This window comes from Gopherus evgoodei, chromosome 7, assembly GCF_007399415.2.
Source record: "Gopherus evgoodei ecotype Sinaloan lineage chromosome 7, rGopEvg1_v1.p, whole genome shotgun sequence".
In the NCBI taxonomy this organism is placed as follows: domain Eukaryota; kingdom Metazoa; phylum Chordata; order Testudines; family Testudinidae; genus Gopherus; species Gopherus evgoodei.
In genome coordinates this window covers 2,851,569-2,871,360 of record NC_044328.1, presented here as the reverse complement: position 1 = coordinate 2,871,360, position 19,792 = coordinate 2,851,569, and the positions used below count along the sequence as shown (strand labels likewise).

The 19,792-nt window shown below is 47.6% G+C and overlaps 1 protein-coding gene across 2 annotated transcripts in view; it reads right to left on the bottom strand.

Annotated features, from left to right (window-relative positions):
- The window catches only part of FBXW4 (F-box and WD repeat domain containing 4), an 87,835-nt gene that overhangs the window by 57,648 nt on the left and 10,395 nt on the right, over window positions 1-19,792 (bottom strand). For both annotated transcript variants that reach the window (XM_030569795.1, XM_030569796.1), the window contains exons 2-5: window positions 10,385-10,480; window positions 8,579-8,764; window positions 7,067-7,199; window positions 4,935-5,029 (exon numbers count right to left, since the gene is read on the bottom strand). In XM_030569795.1, coding sequence (XP_030425655.1) covers window positions 4,935-5,029; window positions 7,067-7,199; window positions 8,579-8,764; window positions 10,385-10,480 — 510 coding nt within the window. The remainder of the gene's footprint in view (window positions 1-4,934; window positions 5,030-7,066; window positions 7,200-8,578; window positions 8,765-10,384; window positions 10,481-19,792) is intronic.

Sequence of the window (19,792 nt, the reverse complement as noted above, 5' to 3'; positions counted from 1 at the left end):
AAATAAGTCACCACAGTAAGCAGCGTTAAATGAAAAATGTAACACACACATTACAGAGTTCAAAAGGCAAATGAATTTGCAGTAAGTTACGAGTGGCTAGGGAGAGGGGTTTAGATTGGAAGAACCTTTGCAACCTTAACTGCAGTGTTAGCTATCATAGTACAGAGCCAGCTTTTGGGAGCCCTCAAAGCTGCAGTCCAATGGGCTCCCACCTTATGGGACACCCCCAAATTCTTCCCCAAAGTCCCAACGGTGCCATATTACTGTGCGATCTACTGCTCTCAGGGCACTGATCAGCAGAGATGCTGGCTGTACTGAATGCAAGAGGAGAGATTGTGCAGAGAAGGTGAGGGAGAGGAGAATGAAGGTGATGGGATGCAATTCCTTTACCCCACATAACTTTGCTAGGGAGCTCCACAATTGTGAAGCTGGTCTTACCACTAGAATGTGTGTATTGCATGACAACGAGGAAGTCACACAGCGGAACATATAGTTCTATGTGCATCAAAAAGAAGAGGGTTACCCAAATAGTGAGATCCAAGTTTGACACCCCCACCCCCAACAGAACAGGTGCAAAACTTTTGTGGGGAGGAGTCACCGTAAACTGAATGCAGTTAATAGGGGCATGATTTAGTAAAAAGCACTAGAAATGACATACTACAGGTGTTGTACAGGCTCACTCTATAATACAGGGACAAGCTGCTAAAGACAAAATGACTACATTTCCCCTATAATGTCTCTTTAAACAAAAACTAATTGCTGGAATGATTGTTTTGTTTCTGGTGTTTATATGGCAAGGGTTTGGGAACTTGTCCAGACTTCCTAAATAAATACATCTTTTTTTTTTTTTAAGTCCTTAATTGATATCCCTGAAGACCAAAGTCGTCCTCACCCACCGAACAGACCTAGGCCAGGCAACACTAGCATAATGTACCCCACAATGTGCTCGCCTCACCCCAATTCTGGGAGGAGCCTCTTCAGGCCCAGGAAGGGGAAGATACCTCCATAGTCCATTTAATCTTCTCTGCTGAAATTGCCAACAAGACGGCCAGGAGGTGCAAACTGTGATAATGGGTTTGGGGTGTGGACCTCCATTCGCCGGTAAGTTCTCAGAAGCCCACCCCACACGCGCTTCAGGCAGGCCACCTGCTTGCCACCAGAAGGCTAGAACTTCCAACTGCCAGCTGCTGAGGCTGGATTTGAACTGCTGTCCTAGAAGGCAGTTCAGCCTTTTCACCTCACGCTCAATGACACAGGGAAGACTATAAGGAGCAAAGTGCAGCAGTGAGACACAGAGGCCATTCACGCTATCGCCTGGAGAATCTGCTTCTCTTTGCCACTTCCTATTTACTCTAAGAATGGTGCTTTTCAGGCCATTTCCCCAGCTCCAGGTGCTAGCGCATTCCAAATCGAGGGCCTAATCCAGCTCCCCGGGACAATTCACATGAGCAGCACCAGCAGGATTTAGACACTTGTAACATTCCCTTCCTCCCCACAGGTGGGACTTACTTCCTGCCCGATCCAGTTCCACTTAAGGACATCACTTTACATACAGGGCTCATCAGAGGCCACTCACACAGCTAACCCCACCTCCCCAGTACAGCACCACTACCGACCGCACACACTGAAGCTACCGTACAGGGAGGGAGCTCTGCTTTCACTCCCAAAGAAGTTATGACTCTAGGAAGTTCCAAACTAGCTTCTCAGCGGAAGACATAGAACCCCCGAATGCCCTTTATCAGATCACGTGCAGTTCTCCTAGACAGCAAAGAAAACTCATTGCTGTGGAGAACTTAGACGTAAAGAAACACTTCGATACACTGCGGCACCCATCTGGTCACTCTAGCTTTCCTTATTTTGAGTGGGCTGCATTGCTGAGCAGTCAGGACTCAAAGTTCAGATTTGTATTTTTTAACTACAGAAAAAGAGTGGGTGCATTTACGGATTGCAATGGCAGGGAAATGACTAAGTGAGATATGTCCAGATAATCCCGGCAATTGACCTGCACCCCACGCTGCAGAGGAAGGTGAAAACCCCCCGAGGTCACTGACAAGCCGACCGGCGGGGGTGGAGGAGGAGGAGGGCCAGGAGATGCCTTCCCGATCCCACATAGGGTGATCAGCTAGACCCTCACCATGTGAGCAACAACCAGACAGAAGCACATGGACAAGAGAATGGTCAGGGCCACCCTGTCCAGCAGCCCATCTCCAGCTGTGACCATCTCTGATGCTTCAGAGGCAGGTGACCAAAAGAACAAGGCTACAGAAAAGCAAGACGGGAAACTGAAGTACTGACTGATGGTGGTTATTAAAGAATCCATGGTGCTTTTCCAAATGGTTGGGGTTTTAACTCCTGTGTCCTGGCCAACTTCCAGTTTAAGAAACTGGATTCTGTCTGAATTCCCTGGCAGTTTCAAGTTGATTTGGTGGCGTTCTTTGCTTCCTGTCCTAGCTGGTGTGCACTCTTGCTTGGCGTGGTTAAAAAGCTTCTGTGTTCCACCATAGAAAGGCCTGGCTGCACTTCAGTGCCGGCTGCTAGACACAGAGGGCCAGATTCTGATCTTGCATCGGTTGCACACTGGGGTAGCTGCTGACTTCTATGGAGGAGCTCCTGATTTCACTCAGTGTGGGAGAGGGGAGAATCGGGCAAAGAACGTGCAGTACGTGGGATGAAATGGAAGGTGCCAGTGATATTATGTTTAAAACAACTCCCCTGGCTGACGAACTGTACTACCCAAGTTCTATCTTGAGTCCTCTCTGCCCTCTTCAGCTCAACAATGCAGACTCTTTAGACCAGGTGTGCTGGGCGTGTAAAGCGGGGAAGTACAGGATCCCACCAGCTCAGGCAGGGACAAGCCCCACAATAGCTGGCCTGGCTAGAGATCAGAGACAATTTTGGATACATGCTCGTTAAACAGCGAACAATAAGTTTATTAGTGAAAATTCATCTCCTCTGCCCCTTGGCCCCTGCTCCTGCTCCCCCACTCCCGTACTCTCCTGCCTGCCCCTGCTCTGATCCCCTCTCTCTTCTAGGATGGCAGCGATTTGTTCTTAAAAGCGACAGGTTTATAGGTTAGCCGACACCTTCACTCTGTGGAATTTTAATTAACTTCTCCCATCATCAATGTGTTAAGGAGCGGGGTTTCCATTATGCGGGGTCAGCAGTGTGTTTCGGGCCCTGCTATATCAGCCGTCAAATTGAAGAATTAATGACGTGGCTAATCGGCTCTAATTCTTAAGAAAAAAAAACATGGAGGGGCATCGAGAGGGGAGGCTGGCGGGATTCGCGGTCTCACGAAACGAGCGAGTGATCCGAGCCCACTCATTTGTGGGGTAGCTGCTCTGCAGCCGCCCATTTGTCACCCAGCGGGGGGAGAAAGACGCTAGGTAAATATTGTGACAGAGAGTGTGCACGAGTGTGCGTGCCGGCGAGAGGAGACAGTGTCCTGACAAGAGGCCAGCTCCACAGGTCATCACTTAGGAGAATAAAGCAGCCTGCTGCATAGCTCTTCCCAGCCACTGCAGAAGGACCAACAGATGCCATCTGAAGGGAAAACCATCCAGGCCCCTGCCAAGAGATTGGAAGCTAACACGGGTGCCTTGGTCACCACTGATACGACTGTGGATGACTCAGAGAGAGGCCTGCACACACATTCACTAAAAGCATCATGGAACTAGGCACAGGTGAAGCTCTTGGGCAGGAGGTTCAGCTCTATCACCCCCCAAGACACACCCCACGTAAAATGGATGGGGAGCGGCAAAACTGGCTTGGAAACCTAGTGAGGACAAATTCTCACAGGAAATTCCTGGCATTGGGCTGGCCTAAAATTCATCCCATTGAAACTCAGGGATGGCAGAGCCCAACGGAGCATCGCAGGGTGCAGTGTCCATTGTGATGGGGACACCAGGAACACAGGGGATAGAGCTCAGTGTACAGTACGGTCCACAGTCTACAGAGTAATTTGGGATCATTTAGGTCTACAGACACCATCCGGGCATTACTAGCAGCTCTATCCGGTCGCTCCCGGGGACAGGAAAGGAGACATGTCTCCTGCAGGAGGGACAACGTCAAGGCTAACTCAACAGCACATACACGTGGCCATTCACTGCCAGTCCAGTTTGAAGATTTACTGGACACAGGTTCAGTTTCTCGGAGTTTATCATCAGTTCACCTTCTCTGAAATGGGAGGCACAGACTCTTTGATCAGTAGATTGGAAGAGGCTGCAGCTTCTACACTCGCTGCTGTATGCAACATCTTGACATCCTCTACTGAACAGTGAAAATCCTAAGGCCTAAACTGCACGCTCAGGAGTGGGGTTAAGTTCAGAAGAATAGCTGGAAAACAGCAACTTCGCATGCCATTTACTTTCCATTAACGACCTTCCCTATCCAATTTGCTCCATTCCCAAGCCAACTGAGCTCACGTGAACCACTGGCTCCACAAGCCCAGCCTGACCTCAGGAGCCAGGAGGACCCCCTTCTGCTTCGCTCGTCAGCAGACAAGAGGCTGGAGTCAGAGTGCAGGACACAGAATAGGATCTGCCTTGTTTCTCCGCAGTGCCATCTGGGCTGAGAGGAGTAAAACGCAAGCTCCGCGTGTACAGCTGAGCAGCTCTCACTCGGCAAGCGAACAAGGGAGCAGACAGGGATGGAACACCAAGGGGCCATTTCTACAGAGTCACTTTCAAGGCTGGGTCCACATGGCTCTGGTGGGAGGTGACCTGAGCATATTTCCCTAAGACTTCTGCCCCCACGGATTCAAACTCGGCCTATACTCTCCTCATCTGCCCCCACCCCTATCAAGTTCCCAGACAACTGCACCACTATCTTGGATATATTTGCAAATCCAGAGTACCAGGGGATGGGGAATTGTGGGGGGAGGGGGAGGAAGTTAAGCAGTACCTGTTAAAATGACCACTAAAGGTCTTGATTACCTTAATAATGGACTAATGGCGATGGACCAGACCCGGTCCTCAGTCTGCACCGTGTGTAAACAATGCCCAACTCTGCCAGAGGACAGGGACCAAACCTGGAGAGACAGAGAGGTGCTACATCAGGTCACTTAGCAGGCAGAGAAGGGTGTAGGCATCCAAGCCTGTGTTTGAAGAGAACCACCCCCTCCCTGATCTTCTGAATGAACTCTCAGTTACACAACTGCACCAGCCGGAAAACCACAGGCCTCAGCTGTGTCCCAAAGCAACTTTACTGCCAGACTCGGATCCTCTCACAGCCCAGCCCAGCTGATCATCAGCTCCACTCCATAGAACAGCCAAAATTAGGCTGCAAGCTCCTCAGGGCAGGGACCTAGTACTACAGAGTGTGCAGTGCAGAGCTTCCAGAACAACCAGATCAGGGTATGTTCAAATACCCCGCTGTTCTCCTGCGGGGGGAACATAACTGAGTATTTCCATTTGTACTCGCTTGGGAATTAATTGCAGGCTTGTCTCATTTGTGCTCCCGTACAGACCCATCTCCCTAGGCCTGGCTTTTTAAGCCCACCACCTAGGTATCTTCAAACAATTGCCATGCAGCGAGGGCAAGGCCCTTGAGCTCCCAGCAGCCTGGAAGAATCCCATCCCCTCCCCCAGCACTGCCAACACACGCTCCCCTTACACTGACTCACCCTTGCCATCAACATGGGCTTGCAGAGCACCGCACCCCCTGCCTTCCCTAGAGATGAACAGTCGGAGCGAGGTGTGGGGTTCTGCCAGAGCCCCCCCCGATCCCCAAGCCCCCTCTCCCTCCCCAGCTTGGCTGGATCTCCAGACTCTCACCCATAGCTGCCTTCTTCTCCCCAGGCCCAACGTTTTACTTAAAGACTTCAAAGCCGGGGGTGCCCTGTTTGTTTGTTTGTTGATAATGCCCAGGATTGCAGGCTATTCCCGGCAGCAGGGAATTTAGCACCTAGTGTCAGCAAAAGCAGCAGAAAAGCTTAACTCTTTTAAGGCGTCCCTATCTCCTCCAGGTTAAAAATATTGCTCAGAGCATGCTATCTGGTGCCTATCAGTGAGGAATGTACATTAGCAGCTACTCGGAGCTTAGCTCTAATCAACACTCGGAGAGCCCTCAATAGCATCCACTGCACTTAGAGCTCCCTGCTACGGATTCCCTTCCAACCACCAGAAATTACAAGGCACACGAGAAAAATCACTCTAAAAATCAAAGTGACTCCGTCCATTAGGGCCAGATGGGAGGGTCAGGCGGGCAAACTCATTCTGGCTGCAGAACCGAGCAAAATACAAAAAGTTAAATTCCCTCTGACCTTCGGGAGTTTCTTCTCAAGGTCTTAAGAGATCTGTCCTGCTCCTGTCCATGGGAGCTGTGAGACCATGCTGCCCAAAACACAGGCCCCGTGAACCTACTCGAGCACAGGCCAGCTTCAAACTCATTCGAGCCAAGGCAAACTCTGCCCAGAAATTGTGTTTCACAAAAACATAGCTTTGGAAGACAGGGTGACACTGGGTTAGAAACATCCCGAGTGGCCAGACAAGCCACACCAAGCAGGACAGGATGGCCTAGCACGTACGAGCTAAATGGCTCCGATTTGATATGAAAGTCACTGAAAGACAAAAAATGGGTCACTTTCACAGGCACTTTCCTGTCTGTCCCTGCACACTTCATGTCTTTTTACAAAAAACATATCCTAGGAAACAGCTTTTTATAGCTTAGAATAACGCCGTAAATAAGAGCCCACAGAACAGAGACTGACCCGGTCGCTTGGGATGAAATTTGAGAGAGACTAACAGAAAGGGAAATATATGTTACAACAGCATTACAAGGCCAAGTCTAAACTGCCCTGTAAGCCCGTCTGGTCTGACCCTCTGTTTCTGCCTCATCTCACCTTTCAAGCCCATGGCTAGTTTCCCCAGCTCCTGCTGGACCCCTGTCCTGGCGGGCTGACAGCACAGCGACTCTCCAGAAACCTAAGCAAGGATTATTGTGCTCCCAACACAGAGAGGCAAGTGCAGGGCTCAAGGTCCCATTCAACCCGCCTTTAAACACACGCAGAGCTCACAGCTCACCCTCTGCTACAGCACGTGCAGTGCCAGACACGACACTTGCTCACCTTTGCTGTTCTGTCCCGGGAGCCGCTCACAATGATGCCCCCTTGACAATCCACACAGTTCACCTCCTGCTGGTGCGCAGAGAACTTTATGCTGAAGGAGCCGTGGACTTTAGAGAGGACAATATTTCCATCGCTGTGAAAAAAAAACCCGAGCAGGAAGTCATCATCTTTGCAGGGTAGCTAAAGCATCAGCATTTGATGAGCGCACCTCCAGTTAATGCTTGGCAGAACTGCATGAGGACTAGAACACCTGCAATCCCTGGGGAATGGATGATTCATTCCCCACCACCACCCACAATGCTCCCATTAGATCCTATTTCTGGTCATCCCAGGCCAGAGCAGCTGCAGATGGCAGCATGTTCTCACCAGTCTGGGACCTTCTCAGTGAGGGCCATGCTGCACAAACCAGCACAGTAGCCATTCCGTCCTCTGGCGTTCCTGAGGAAACCGGAATCCTGTCCAGAAGCTATGCAGTGGGGGGGTGGAGGGGAGGTTGGCAGGGAGCCACATCCCTCTTCTGCCACATCCCTCCCCCTCATGCCAGGGCAGCTAGAAGCACAGGAGCAAGATTTGACCCAGAGACTAAATTAGTTGTATTAACTCAGCAAAGAATTTGCTACCTTGTTATGCCAATAAAATTATAGAAATTGGAACATGTCTCAGAGTGGTAGCTGTGTTAGCCTGTATCAGAAAAAAGAACAGGAGTACTTCTGGCACCTTAGAGACTAACAAATTTATTTGAGCATAAGCTTTCGTGGGCTACAGCCCACTTCATGGGATGCATGCAGTGGAAAATACAGTAGGAAGATACATACACACAGAGGACATGACAAAATGGGTGTTGCCATACTAACTATAATGAGAGTAATCAGTTAAGGTGGGCTATTATCAGCAGGAGAAAAAATAACTTTTGGAAATGGGACATCCTGATTATCCCATTAAAAAGTTATTTTTCCTCCTGCTGATAACAGCCCACCTTAATTGATTACTCATGTTATAGTTAGTACTACCACGCTCAGGTGCCAAAAGATGAGCATCTTATAAACTAGGTCTTTTCATTTGCTAAAGCCCAGGTAGATGCAAGTTGTTTGTGTGCACAACTGCAGCTAGTGAATGCCCAGTTCTGAGTATCATGCTCCTCAACTGTCGAGATGTATTGTCCTTGCAGTCACCATTATTGCAAAGGAAAAAAATATATATTAAAATCCCTGGCAAAATCGGCACTGCTTAGCCCCCTTATCGGCAGCATCTACTTATCGGCAGCATCTACAAAGAGATCAAGGCTTGAAGGGGTCATTAGCATGAGACTGGAGAGGTCTCTTTCGGGAAGAAGCAAATCAGACTGTCAGGAAAAGAGCAGTGCAAGGAAGTTAAATATGGTGGAACATGGAGCACTTCTCTGCTCTGAAACAGATTTATCCAGAGTGCTTAGAAAATTAATTCCTCTACTGGTGCAGCTGAAGAGCCCTGGCCCCCGACCAAAGCTTCCCCCCTCCACGGCACTGAGCTTACCCTCCTCCACTGACGATGTGGGAACCGGCGAGAACAAATCGACACACATCTTCCTGGTGGCCGGAGAAGATGGCTTGAGGATGGCGCTGTAGGCCAGCACTGTCTGGACGAAACCGGTAGGCCCAGATGTCTTCTGCCTGGGACAGGTAGAGATAGTCGCCATCTAAATGCATCCAGGGCATCAAGCTGCAGAGACAATGACAAGGGAAACGGATCAGATAGCTGCTGGCCACCCCAGGACATATTCCCAGAGCACAGGCCTGAGTATAGCGTCACAGCCAGGAAACAAGTACATTTCTCAATATATGCCAGAGCACGTCAGTAGCTTCTTTCTGACCAAGGTTCCAGACTTGAGGAAGAGGCCAAGAATGGGGTCTTTGGAAGAGGGGCTGGCTAAGGAACCTAGAGGCTTAGATATGAAATACTTGGGACTCCCATGGCATCTTTGCAGGGGTAGGTTTTGTTCTGAGATGGCCTTTGAGTTCCTATTCCTTCCTCCACACCCATGCAGCTGTCTAGTCCAAGTGAACATCCAGCTTCCCCATAGACTCCTCTAGCCTGTCACAGTGGTTCTCTCTCCAGTGCAATTTAATTAACTCCCTCCATTTTTCTACAACTTTTTTATAAGAAAAAGCAACGAGTTTTAATTCGGGATATGAGAACAATAGGGAAGACAAAGTAGTTTGGATGGTGGCTTTATTAAATTAGCTGATGAACTGTCAGACCCCAGCTCTGAAGGTAGCACAGAAATGAGGGTGGAAATCCTGTGAAACACACACCCCCACCCCACCCAGAACAACTCTGTGACACCCTCCCCCATCCCCGCGCCCCGCATGATCCCATTTTGGGTCAAGACACCCGTGGTTACAACACCCTGAAATTTCAGATGTAAAGATCTGACTAGTTTTAAAACCCATTGGCCATGAAATCAACCAAACTGGTCTGTGAATTTGGTATGGCCCTTCTCACTTGTCCTCAGCCTAGCTGATGTGAAAGCTGCACTTACAGGAGGCCTGGTTCTCAAGCAAGGGACCTTGTCTTCCTAGATGTTTTGCAAAGCACATAGCACAGCTTTGGACGCACTGCCCACGGGTTAATAATCACAATCACCTCTACTCACTGCGATGCACATCTCATTATCCTGGGCAGGAACTAAGTTAATATTTTAAGATTTGTGGACTGCATCCAGACCAAAGGCCAGGCAGGGCCCAACAGTGGAAGGCAATGAACAAAAGAAGTGAATCTTGAGGAGGGATGTGAAGGAGAGACACTCCTGGACTGTATTAGCTCAAGGGATTATTCCAGGCTTAAGGTGCAGCAAGGGAGCAGCGAAGAACGTTCTATTGTCAGAGCACAGATTAGGAGCAGCGCAGTGGTATGAGACAAGATGCAGACAGGCTCTGAAGACAAATCACTCAACAGTTTAGGATCTGAAGTGAAGAACACTGTATCCAACTAGAACTGCATGGGAAAGCGGAATGCATTTACCAGGGCTGGAATATGACCCAACCCCTATTGTTGGGAGAAGCACCATAGGCTCCTCATTGACAGCTGAGACTGGGTTCTCAGGTTTGGTGTCTAGTGGGCTAGGCAGCACCTCCAGTTATCCCACTGCAGTGTCATTAGGTAAGTCAAATGACAAAGCAGCCTTGTCTGTGTCACTTGTAAGACCCTAAAGATCTTTTTTTTTGGGGGGGGGGGCGGGGGGAGAGGGGCTCAAACAGTCTGAAATCAAAGTCCAGAGGCAAACCCTGCGTCCCCTATTGGATGCCATAGAGCAGGGTAAAAGAAAAAGAAGCCACTTGCTTGCGTTTCCATTTCAGGAGAGTTTCCCTCCGGCAGCGCCCGTGCCTCCAGTTCTGAGAGACCTTCACCCTTTCCTTCACTGGAATGCCAGCCGCTCTGCAGATAAAGGAAGACAGACACAGTGAGCCCCAAGCACTGATGCAGCATGTGGACCTCACATGATCCAGCCAGGGTCACGTTCTTGCTCCAGTTCCATAAGTGACCAACTAGCACACACCGGCCTAACTGGAAACTCAGGGCCTGACTCATGCTGGGCAAGGAAGAGAGGAGCACGGCCTCAGTAGTTGTGTCTGGAGCCATGCTAGGCACTGCAGGGGAGAGTGAAGTGCGAGCAGACCTGCCTTTACTTTTCAGGTGTAGCCAGTGTCCCCGCCAGCACAAGTGTCATGATGCAGGGGGGAGGGAAGGCAGATGCAACACAGCCCTGCTCACACCTCCACTACCCAGAAACACCCCTTGGGCACAAGGACTGCCTCTTGGGCAGGGAACATGGAGTGAGACAGGGAAGAGCTTCCACCATCCTCCCCGCACATCTTGGGGCATTCATCCCCTGGAAGGCATAACCTAGCCCTTCACTAGCTGTGTATGCATCTTCGCTGCAGCAACCGTCCAATGTGCACTGCAGGCTAGGAATTTTCTACCATTTGGAAGTTACAAAAGCTCCTGTCCTCAGTAAATCAAACCAGTTTTTAACCCCAACTTAAGCAAAGGTCCCATTCCTCACTGAAGGCTAAATTCATACCAAGTTCCCCATTAAAAGCCATTTCAGTTTGTAGCCTTATCTGAAAAAAATATCAAGAATTTTATTTGAACAGTGGGAAGAGATTATTTCTCCCCTACTCACTCCTCAGCTGAAGGGGGCGCAAAGGGATTCCACTCCCACCTGCTGAAGATTTTGCTCTTCAGGCAGATCTCAAGCATGGAAGAGTTCAGCCTAAAGAGAGACTGTTTTGAAAAGTTCATGGATTACAAGGCCAGAAGGGAGCATTATGATCCTCTAGTCTGACTTCCTGCAAAGCCTGGGCCAGAGAACCCCACCCAGCAATCTCTGAAGAAAGCTCACAACATGTGTGTGAGCTATAGCATTTCTTAGAGGGGTCTGATTGAAAGACCGCAAGTGATGGAGAATACTCTGCATTCCTGGGAAAAAGTTCTTCTAATGGTTAATTATTAAAAATCACACCTTATTTCTAGCCTCCATTTGTCTAGCTTCAGTTTACAATTATTAGATCGTTATGCCTTTTTCTACTAGATTAAAGAGACAACTACTAAAAAAATCTCTTCTCATGTACGTAACGTTGATTGCAGTCTGAAAAGTACGATCATGACCCCACATACTCTGAAGCAAACAAACTAAATTCTGCAGAAGATTCCATGGCTTCAGTACGCACAGGGATCTGGTTACAAGCAGGTGAAAAACAGTTCATAAAAGAAAAACCATTCCACAACCTGATCCATAACACCCACCAGAATACATAAACACCTGCATCCACTGCTGAACTGCAGCTGCATCTGGGGTGGACTAAAGTAGCTATTCAACAGTGCCCAGCAAGGCTACACAACAGTTTATAACAAGTAGTATCCAGCATTCCACAGAAACTACAGAGAGCATTTTCCAGGAGGCAGAACAGAATTACTCAAAATGGAATTTGGTGAGAGCGACACAGCTAACACTCCCGATAGGATCAGACATTAAACACAGTAATGTAGACATTTCAACAGAGCCCCAAACCATGACTGGCAACCCTATACATAGCTTAGGGCCAACAATATTCTGATAAACCCAGTGAGTTGCTGTTCCATCATTAGCAAATTCCCCGGTTCCCTCTAACGCTGTTCCTGGATGACCTCCTTTGGCCCCACGGTCACAGCTGCTCTCTCTCTCTCTAGCCTGGCCACTCCTTCCACTCTTACACTGCCAACATCTCCTCCTTGACTATGACTTGGTCAACTCTTCTCCAGCCGCCCGGCATCTCAGCTGCTTTCACTCTTGCCAAAACTGCTGCTGCTAAAAGGAGTCATCTTCCATGTCCTCTGCTCAAACGCGGTCACTCCCCTTTTTGACTCTTTTCACGGACTTCCCCTTAACTTTCACAGCAAGGGTGGATTTCTTGTCCACACCATCCATGTCCTGCACAACTACACCCTGTCTACACCTCTGCTCTCCTTTCCCTTACTTACACGTCCTTCCTAATGGCCCCCTTGGCACTGAGGGCTGGTCGATACCAGAAACTTACATCAGCATAGCTACATCTCTCACAGACGCGAAAAATTCACCTGCCAGAGAGCCCAAGCTATGCCCACCTAACCCCCGGGGCAGACAGCGCAAAGTTGACGGCAGAATTCTTCCATCAACCTAGCCACCACCTTTCGAGGAGGTGGATTAACTAAAGCAATGGGAGACTCGCTCCTATCGTTGTAGTGAGTGTCGACACAAACGCAGCAGCCCTGCAACTGTACCACTGTCGCATTTTACGTGTAGACATAGTATGAAGAAGGACAAAGTTTGTTAATATTTAGTTTAATCGCAATGATTAATTTGAGTGGACCCAATCTCACTCATCCCAACTGCTCTCCCTCCAATAGATCCGCAAAATGTCAAACAGCCACAGAAACCATTTCTAATATCCCGCTTCTCTCTACTCCAAGAAGTGCACGCACAGAAGAGAGAAAGGGTCCAATTCCGTATTCACAAAGCATTAGAAAGAGAATTATCTTGCACTGTCTCCTGAGAACTATCTTGAGACCTATCTTGCACTGTCTCCTGACCGGTCTTTGCTATCTCTACTTTCTATGACTCTGTCACCATTAGGGCTTTATTCTCAGTTCCAGGCATGATTTACCTAGGCTAATCCACACACAGAGAGGAGCACGTGCCTAGTTCTCAACTTTTACAGTCGCCCCACCAAGAAGAGCTAAGCTGGCAAGAAGTTTCACTTCCCCGAGCAGCCCGTGGAGTGAGACCTGCAAGCCATCTGAAGGGACAAAAGGAGGTTTGCCCAGACCAAGGAGGATTTATTTTAACTACCATCATCAACAGAGTGCCTTGGATCTAAATTTAGTGTCTGCTGGACCGATAAGGAGAAGAAGAAGAAATGTTGCAGCCTCCTAGAGAGAAAGCAGAGGCGGGATCCAGTTAGCCCTGCCCTTCACCCTCTCCAGGGAAAATCAGCACAGGCAGCACTTACACTTTGCATAACTTCTTCCAACTTTAGTCCCCCAGAAAAAAGGAGTTGTTTAAGCAGGTATGTGCAAGGCCATGAGAAACAGAGGTGCAGGAATGCTCTCTCCCTTGCTCTGTGCATTCCAGTCCTGGATTCGTGTGCTAGGACTCTCCAAACATGAGAGGTTACAGCACTGTGTATATGTATTTAGGTGAATTCAGAGGGTTGTTTGTTTTGTTTTTAGCTCCCATGAAAGTGAGCAGGGGCGCTAAGACAACACCAGCAAACACTAGAGAATGGGCACAGATGCACCCCCAACTGTGACCGGCTGCACCACCTGTCGTTCCAGTCCCAAAGTCACAACACCCTCCCCATTCCCAAGCTCTGCCAGTGCACCTTTATCCTGATTCATAATCTCTCCTGCTATTGCATTCTGTGGCTTCCCCAAACAGCTCCGCAGGTGCACCTCCAGCCTGCTCCATAGCAACCTTGCTACAAAGTCTCCAAATATGTCTCAAAATGTACTTAACATAAGAACGGCCAGACTGGATCAGACCAATGATCCATCTAGCCCAGTATCCTGTCTTCCAACAGTGCCCAGTGCCAGGTGCCCCAGAGGGAATGAACAGAACAGGAAATCATCAAGTGAGCCATTCCCAGCTTCTGGCGAACAAAAGCTAGAGAAATTTCAGAGCATGCCCATCCTGCCCATGCTGGCTAATAGCCATTAATGGACCCATCCTTCATGAATGGATCTAGTTCTTTTTTGAACCCTGTTATAGACTTGGCCTCAACAACATCCTCTGGCAATGAGTTCCACAGGTTGACTGAGAGTTGTGTGAAAAAATACTTCCTTTTCTTTGTTTTAAAACTGCTGCCGATTTCATTTGGTGGACCCTAGTACTTGTGTTATGAGAAGTAGTAAATAACACTTCCTGATTTACTTTCTCCACACCAGATTTTATAGACCTCTATCATATCTCCCCCTCCCCCCCGTTCCTTAGTTGTCTCTTTTCCAAGCTGAAAAGTCCCAGTCTTATTAATCTCTTATTAATTAAGCCGTTCCATACCCCTCATCATTTTTGTTGCCTTTTTCTGTACTTTTCCCAATTGCAGTATATCTTTTTTGAGATGGAGCGACCACATCTGCTCGCAGTATTCACAGTGTGGGTGTCCCATGGATTTATACAGAGGCAATATGATATTTTCAGTCTTATTCTCTATCCCTTTCTTAATGATTCTCAACATTCTGTTAGCTTTTTTGACAGCTGCTGCACATTGAGTGGATGATTTCAGAGAACTACCCACAATGACTCCAAAATCTCTTTCTTGAGTGGTAACAGCTAATTTAGACCCAATTGTTTTATATGTATAGTTGGGATTATGTTTTTGAATGTACATCGCTTTGCATTTATCAACATTGCAAAATGGCAAATGAAATTGAAACAGGAAATCATCATCAAGCAGCTGTGTTTCTAGTGGGATCTTCCAGGGATTGGTTCTTTGCCCTACACTGTTTAACATTTTATCAGTGACCTGGTAGAAAACAAAATCATTACTCTAGATGACAAAGATTGGAGTGGTTAATAATGAAGAGGACTGCTGGTTGATAAAGAGAAATCTAGATTGCTTGGTAAACTGGGCACAAGTAAACAATACACATTTTAATCTAACCAAATGTAAAGTCATACATCTAGGAACAAAGAATGTAGGTCATACTTCCAGCATGGCGGACTCTATCCTGAGAAGCAGGGACTTGGGGGGCTATGGTGGATAATCAGCTGCCCAAAAGTTCCCAGTGCAACGCTGTGGTCAAAGGGGCTAACATGCCCTTGGATGCACAAACAGGGGAATCTTCAGCAGTAGAAGAGAGTTATTTTGCCGCTGTAATTGGCAGTGGGGAGATTGCTACTGGGAATACTGTGTCCACACTTCAAGAGGATCTTGAAAAATTGGAGAGTGCTCAGAGAAAAGCCACAAGTAAGATTAAGGATTGGAAAACAAGCCCTATAGTGAGAGGCTCAAGGATCTATTTAGCTTAACAAAGAAAAGGTTGAGGGGTGACATGATCACGGTCTATAAGTATCTACACAGGGAACAGTAATTTGATAGAGGGCTCTTCAATCTAGCAGAGAGAAGTATATAACATGATCTAATGCCTGGAGGTTGAAGCTAGATAAATTCAAGCTAGAAGTAAGGTGCAAATGTTTTCAACACTGAGGGTAATTAACAACTGGAACAACTTACCAAGGGTTGTGGTGGATTCTCCGTCACAGACATTGTTTTAAAACAAGACTGGATGTTTTTTCTACAAGCTCTGCTCTAGGAATTATTGTGGGGCAGGTCTCTGGCCTGTGTTAGACAGGAGGTCAGACCAGATGATCACAATGGTCCCTTCTGGCCTTAGAATCTAGGAGTCTATGAAGTGCATTTTAAAACAACAAGGGCGCCTTTATCAAGGATGTTGCATCTGCAGAAGTGGGTTTTTTACCCATGAAAGCTTATGCCCAAATAAATGTGTTAGTCTTTAAGGTGCCACCGGATGCCTTGTTGTTTTTGTGGATACGGACTAACATGGCTACTCCCCGATACTTAAGGATGCCTTTAGTATCCTTAAGGTGGGACTTTCCAGAAATCACACTATTGAGGTGAGACAATTTCAGGGGCTCACAGACTCCCAGGTTTCCCTTACAAAAACAAGGTCACTGAAGATATCTCAATAATGGCCCTTTTGGTCCATTTCCCCTTTGAAGTGAGAACTAATGTACTGTTATTAATACTAAGCAAACAGCAATGGGGCGCATGTCCCTCAAGGGGAGGGAAAACTACCTCTCACGCAAAGTTGCCATCCAAAGGGGAAAAGGTCCAGTTAGAACCCAAGGACGGATTGATTAAGAAAGCACTGACATCTTGAAAGTTATGCAATATTCTGCAAAGGCATAAGTAGCACCTCCTCTCTTGCCATGAGTCTAGAAGACCTAAATGGTCAACCTATGAGATGATCCCTCTCTCTACCAGCAGCACAAACTCAGAACGGACTCTGCCACTGGTGTCACCAATGAGAAAGATCCAGCAATTGCAACCTAGCTAAAATCCTCCCGACTATGCACAAGGCAGAAAAGAACACCTTAGCCAGACTCACTCTGCACAGCTAACCTCTCCCTCTCCTGCCATGAAAGCCAGCAGAGAGAACTCAGAAGACACTGAGAGCAGAGGTGTCATTTTTAGATAGCCACTTCTCTGACAATAACGAACCATAACAGAACACACGGTACTGCAGGAACATTAGCCTGAATGACCTGTTGATGGCCAGCCATGACGCATTTGTACACACTGCTGACTTAGACTCAGGGTATTACAGAATTCCAAGGGACAGCCACTCTTCTTTTAAGATTCTGGCCTTCTTTTGTTCTTGACTGCCCCCTTGCATCCCATCTTGCTGGTAATTACACCACTCAGGAAACTCCAGTAAAATCTTAAGAAACAAAGAAAAGATTCCAATCCCTCTTTTTGAAGAGAGCTGAAAAAAGGTGCCAAACATATTAAAGACTAGCTACCAAGGCGCCGCCATCCTGACAGTGACAGCACTCCACATTTAAATGTATGAGAAAGCCAGTGGAGCTGCAAAACAACATGGTAGGATTTCCACAAGTGGCAAGGGACTTTGGATGCCTTGGCGTTCCCATATGCCCAAATCGAGACACCTTAAAAGGGACTGATTATCAGAGACGGGGTGCTAGGATCTTTCTGAAAACCTGGCCCCTTTGAGAGGATCTCAGATTGGGAATCCCAAAAGAAAACAAACAAAAAAAACACTATCACTTTGCTACCATTTGATTTCATGATCCATATTTGGATCTACCAACAGATCTGACTTCAAGCCAACTTTAAAATCCCATCACTCTCATGTGTTTAAATGCTAAGTCACTTTCCCTGTGTCCTGGAGCTCCTGGTGAGGGGAAGCATTAAAAAAATGGAAGAATGAAGACAAACTTTTAAAGTCTCTCTGCAGTCTGAGGTAGCGATCAGAATACGCTGGAGTTTTCCTTTTAAGTAAATGCTATTTGCATTTCTCAGTGGCGGACAGTTACCAGCAACACCGGATGCAAGAGAAAAGAAGGAATCTTAACAGACAAGAACAGGTGCCCCCCGATTTCTGTAACTCCTCTCACCTATCTCCAAGGTGCCCTCCAGTCCTGTTCCCAAGAACTGATATTGTTTTTAAAATGACAGAGCACCCAGAAAAGATTAGCCCCTTGTAAATAAACATCTCTTGTGGCTGTTAATGCGTGTAGGAATCTCTAACCTGGCCCCGGGGCATGGCCAGATTCTCTTTTTCCCAGCCTTCTTTCCATAGCCTGGGGCTCATTTTTCTCTCCTCTCTCCCCCTCCCCTTGTCTATGCTTTCCGGCACTTAGACACCATTAAAATTTGACTACATTCCTGGACATGTGACCCATTTTAAACACCCCCACCCACACACAGCTTTTCGTCCCCAGGAAACCTTCTGCAGAGTGTAAGTTTATGATCAGTAAAGCCAGGCCAGAGAAGAAAGTTAGAGCTTCCTGAGTTCACCTTCCATTTTCCCAAAGCCAGAAAAACAACTGTGCAAGGAGGAATTCCAAAGAGCTCTCACAAGAGTCTGCAGGGCCAGAGAGTGCTCTGCATTCGGATCTAAGAGGCTGAGAAGTCAAGTTCGGCACAGCAGCCACATCATCACTTAAGGCTCTCCCAGACAGATTTTGGGCTCTGTGCCCACATTCAATTCTATTCACGATTCTGAAACACCTCCCTCCCCACAGGTAAAATCGCCCCCACGTACTGATTCCAAGTCCCTTGCTCAGCCAATGATTTAACACCCACACTGCCCCCATGTGCTGCCTCCAGCAGAGACTTCCCATACAGCGCGCAGGCAGAGTGCCCCAGTCTGACACACAGGCACGCGGTAAGCCCGAATATAGCTTGCAAGGTTCCAAAAAGGTCAGTTACAGCTCAAAAAGGATCTTCCACTTTATGTGGCTAGTCACCCACTTAGCTGGGGGACATCAGTCCAGATTACCTTGGGATGGGAAGGGGGGGTTGTGCAGGAAAGGGTCATGTGCAATTAGTGCCTGCCACAGCTGGCCTCTGCTTAACCCATGCTACTTGCTAGCTACTACAGCGACTCCTGGTAGCAAGCCGTCCTCTGCTCCTAGCACGCTTGACAACATTCCCTAGGTAGAAGGGCCAGCCTGCTTTGTTTCTTAAAAAGTAAAATATCTGCCATTTAGTTCCACTGTCCCTCAAGACAGCTCTCCTGCCCCCAGTGCATTTCAATGGAGCTGGAAAGTGACCATCGATTTGACTTCTGAAACGTTTCTATTTACACAAAGCACAGCAGCAGCACAGGGGCCCAAAGGCAAGGGTAACATTAGAAGGGGGAGGCTATTGCTTAGATATTAAGGTACTCCTGGTTGTTTACTCCTTCCCATAGCACCAGAACTAGGGGTCACCCAATGAAATGAATAGGCAGCAGGTTGAAAACAAACCAAAGGAAGTATTGCTTCACCCAACGCACAGTCAACCTGTTGCCAGGGGATGTTGTGAAGGCCAAGACTATAACTGGATTCAAAAACAGAACTAGATATGTTCCTGGAGGACAGGTCCATCAATGGCTATTAGCCAAAATGGTCAGGGATGCAACCCCATGCTCTGGGTATCCTTAAGCCTTTGACAGCCAGAAGCTAGAAGTGAACCACAGGGGATGAATCACTCAATGATTCCCTGTTCTGTTCATTCCCTCTGGGGCACCTGGCATTGGCCACTGTCGGAACACAGGATACTGGGCTACAAGGACCATTGGTCTGACCCAGTCTGGCCATTCTTATGTACCTATCATCTTTGCAAACACCTATACAACAAAGATTTAGACAGCGATAGCTTTCAAATGCTGGCAGGTACGGTCTATAAAACAAAGGACAGTTTAAGGTGAGCACCCAGACAATTCACTAAACACAGCTCTCACTTCTTTTTAAAAAACACACAAGTTTGAAGGACGAAATTTCTTCATAATTAAAAAAAATTAAGACACTTCATTTAGCACCCTCTCTAAGAGAATCCTTCTGCTACAAAGCCCTTCAAGAATAATCAACCAAGCCTCCACAGGGCAATGTTTTCAGAAAGATTTGATCTTTGATTACTTTGGACCTTCATCGGGTCTCATGCACCTCCACTGTATTGTCAGATTAATTACGTGCCTGATCCC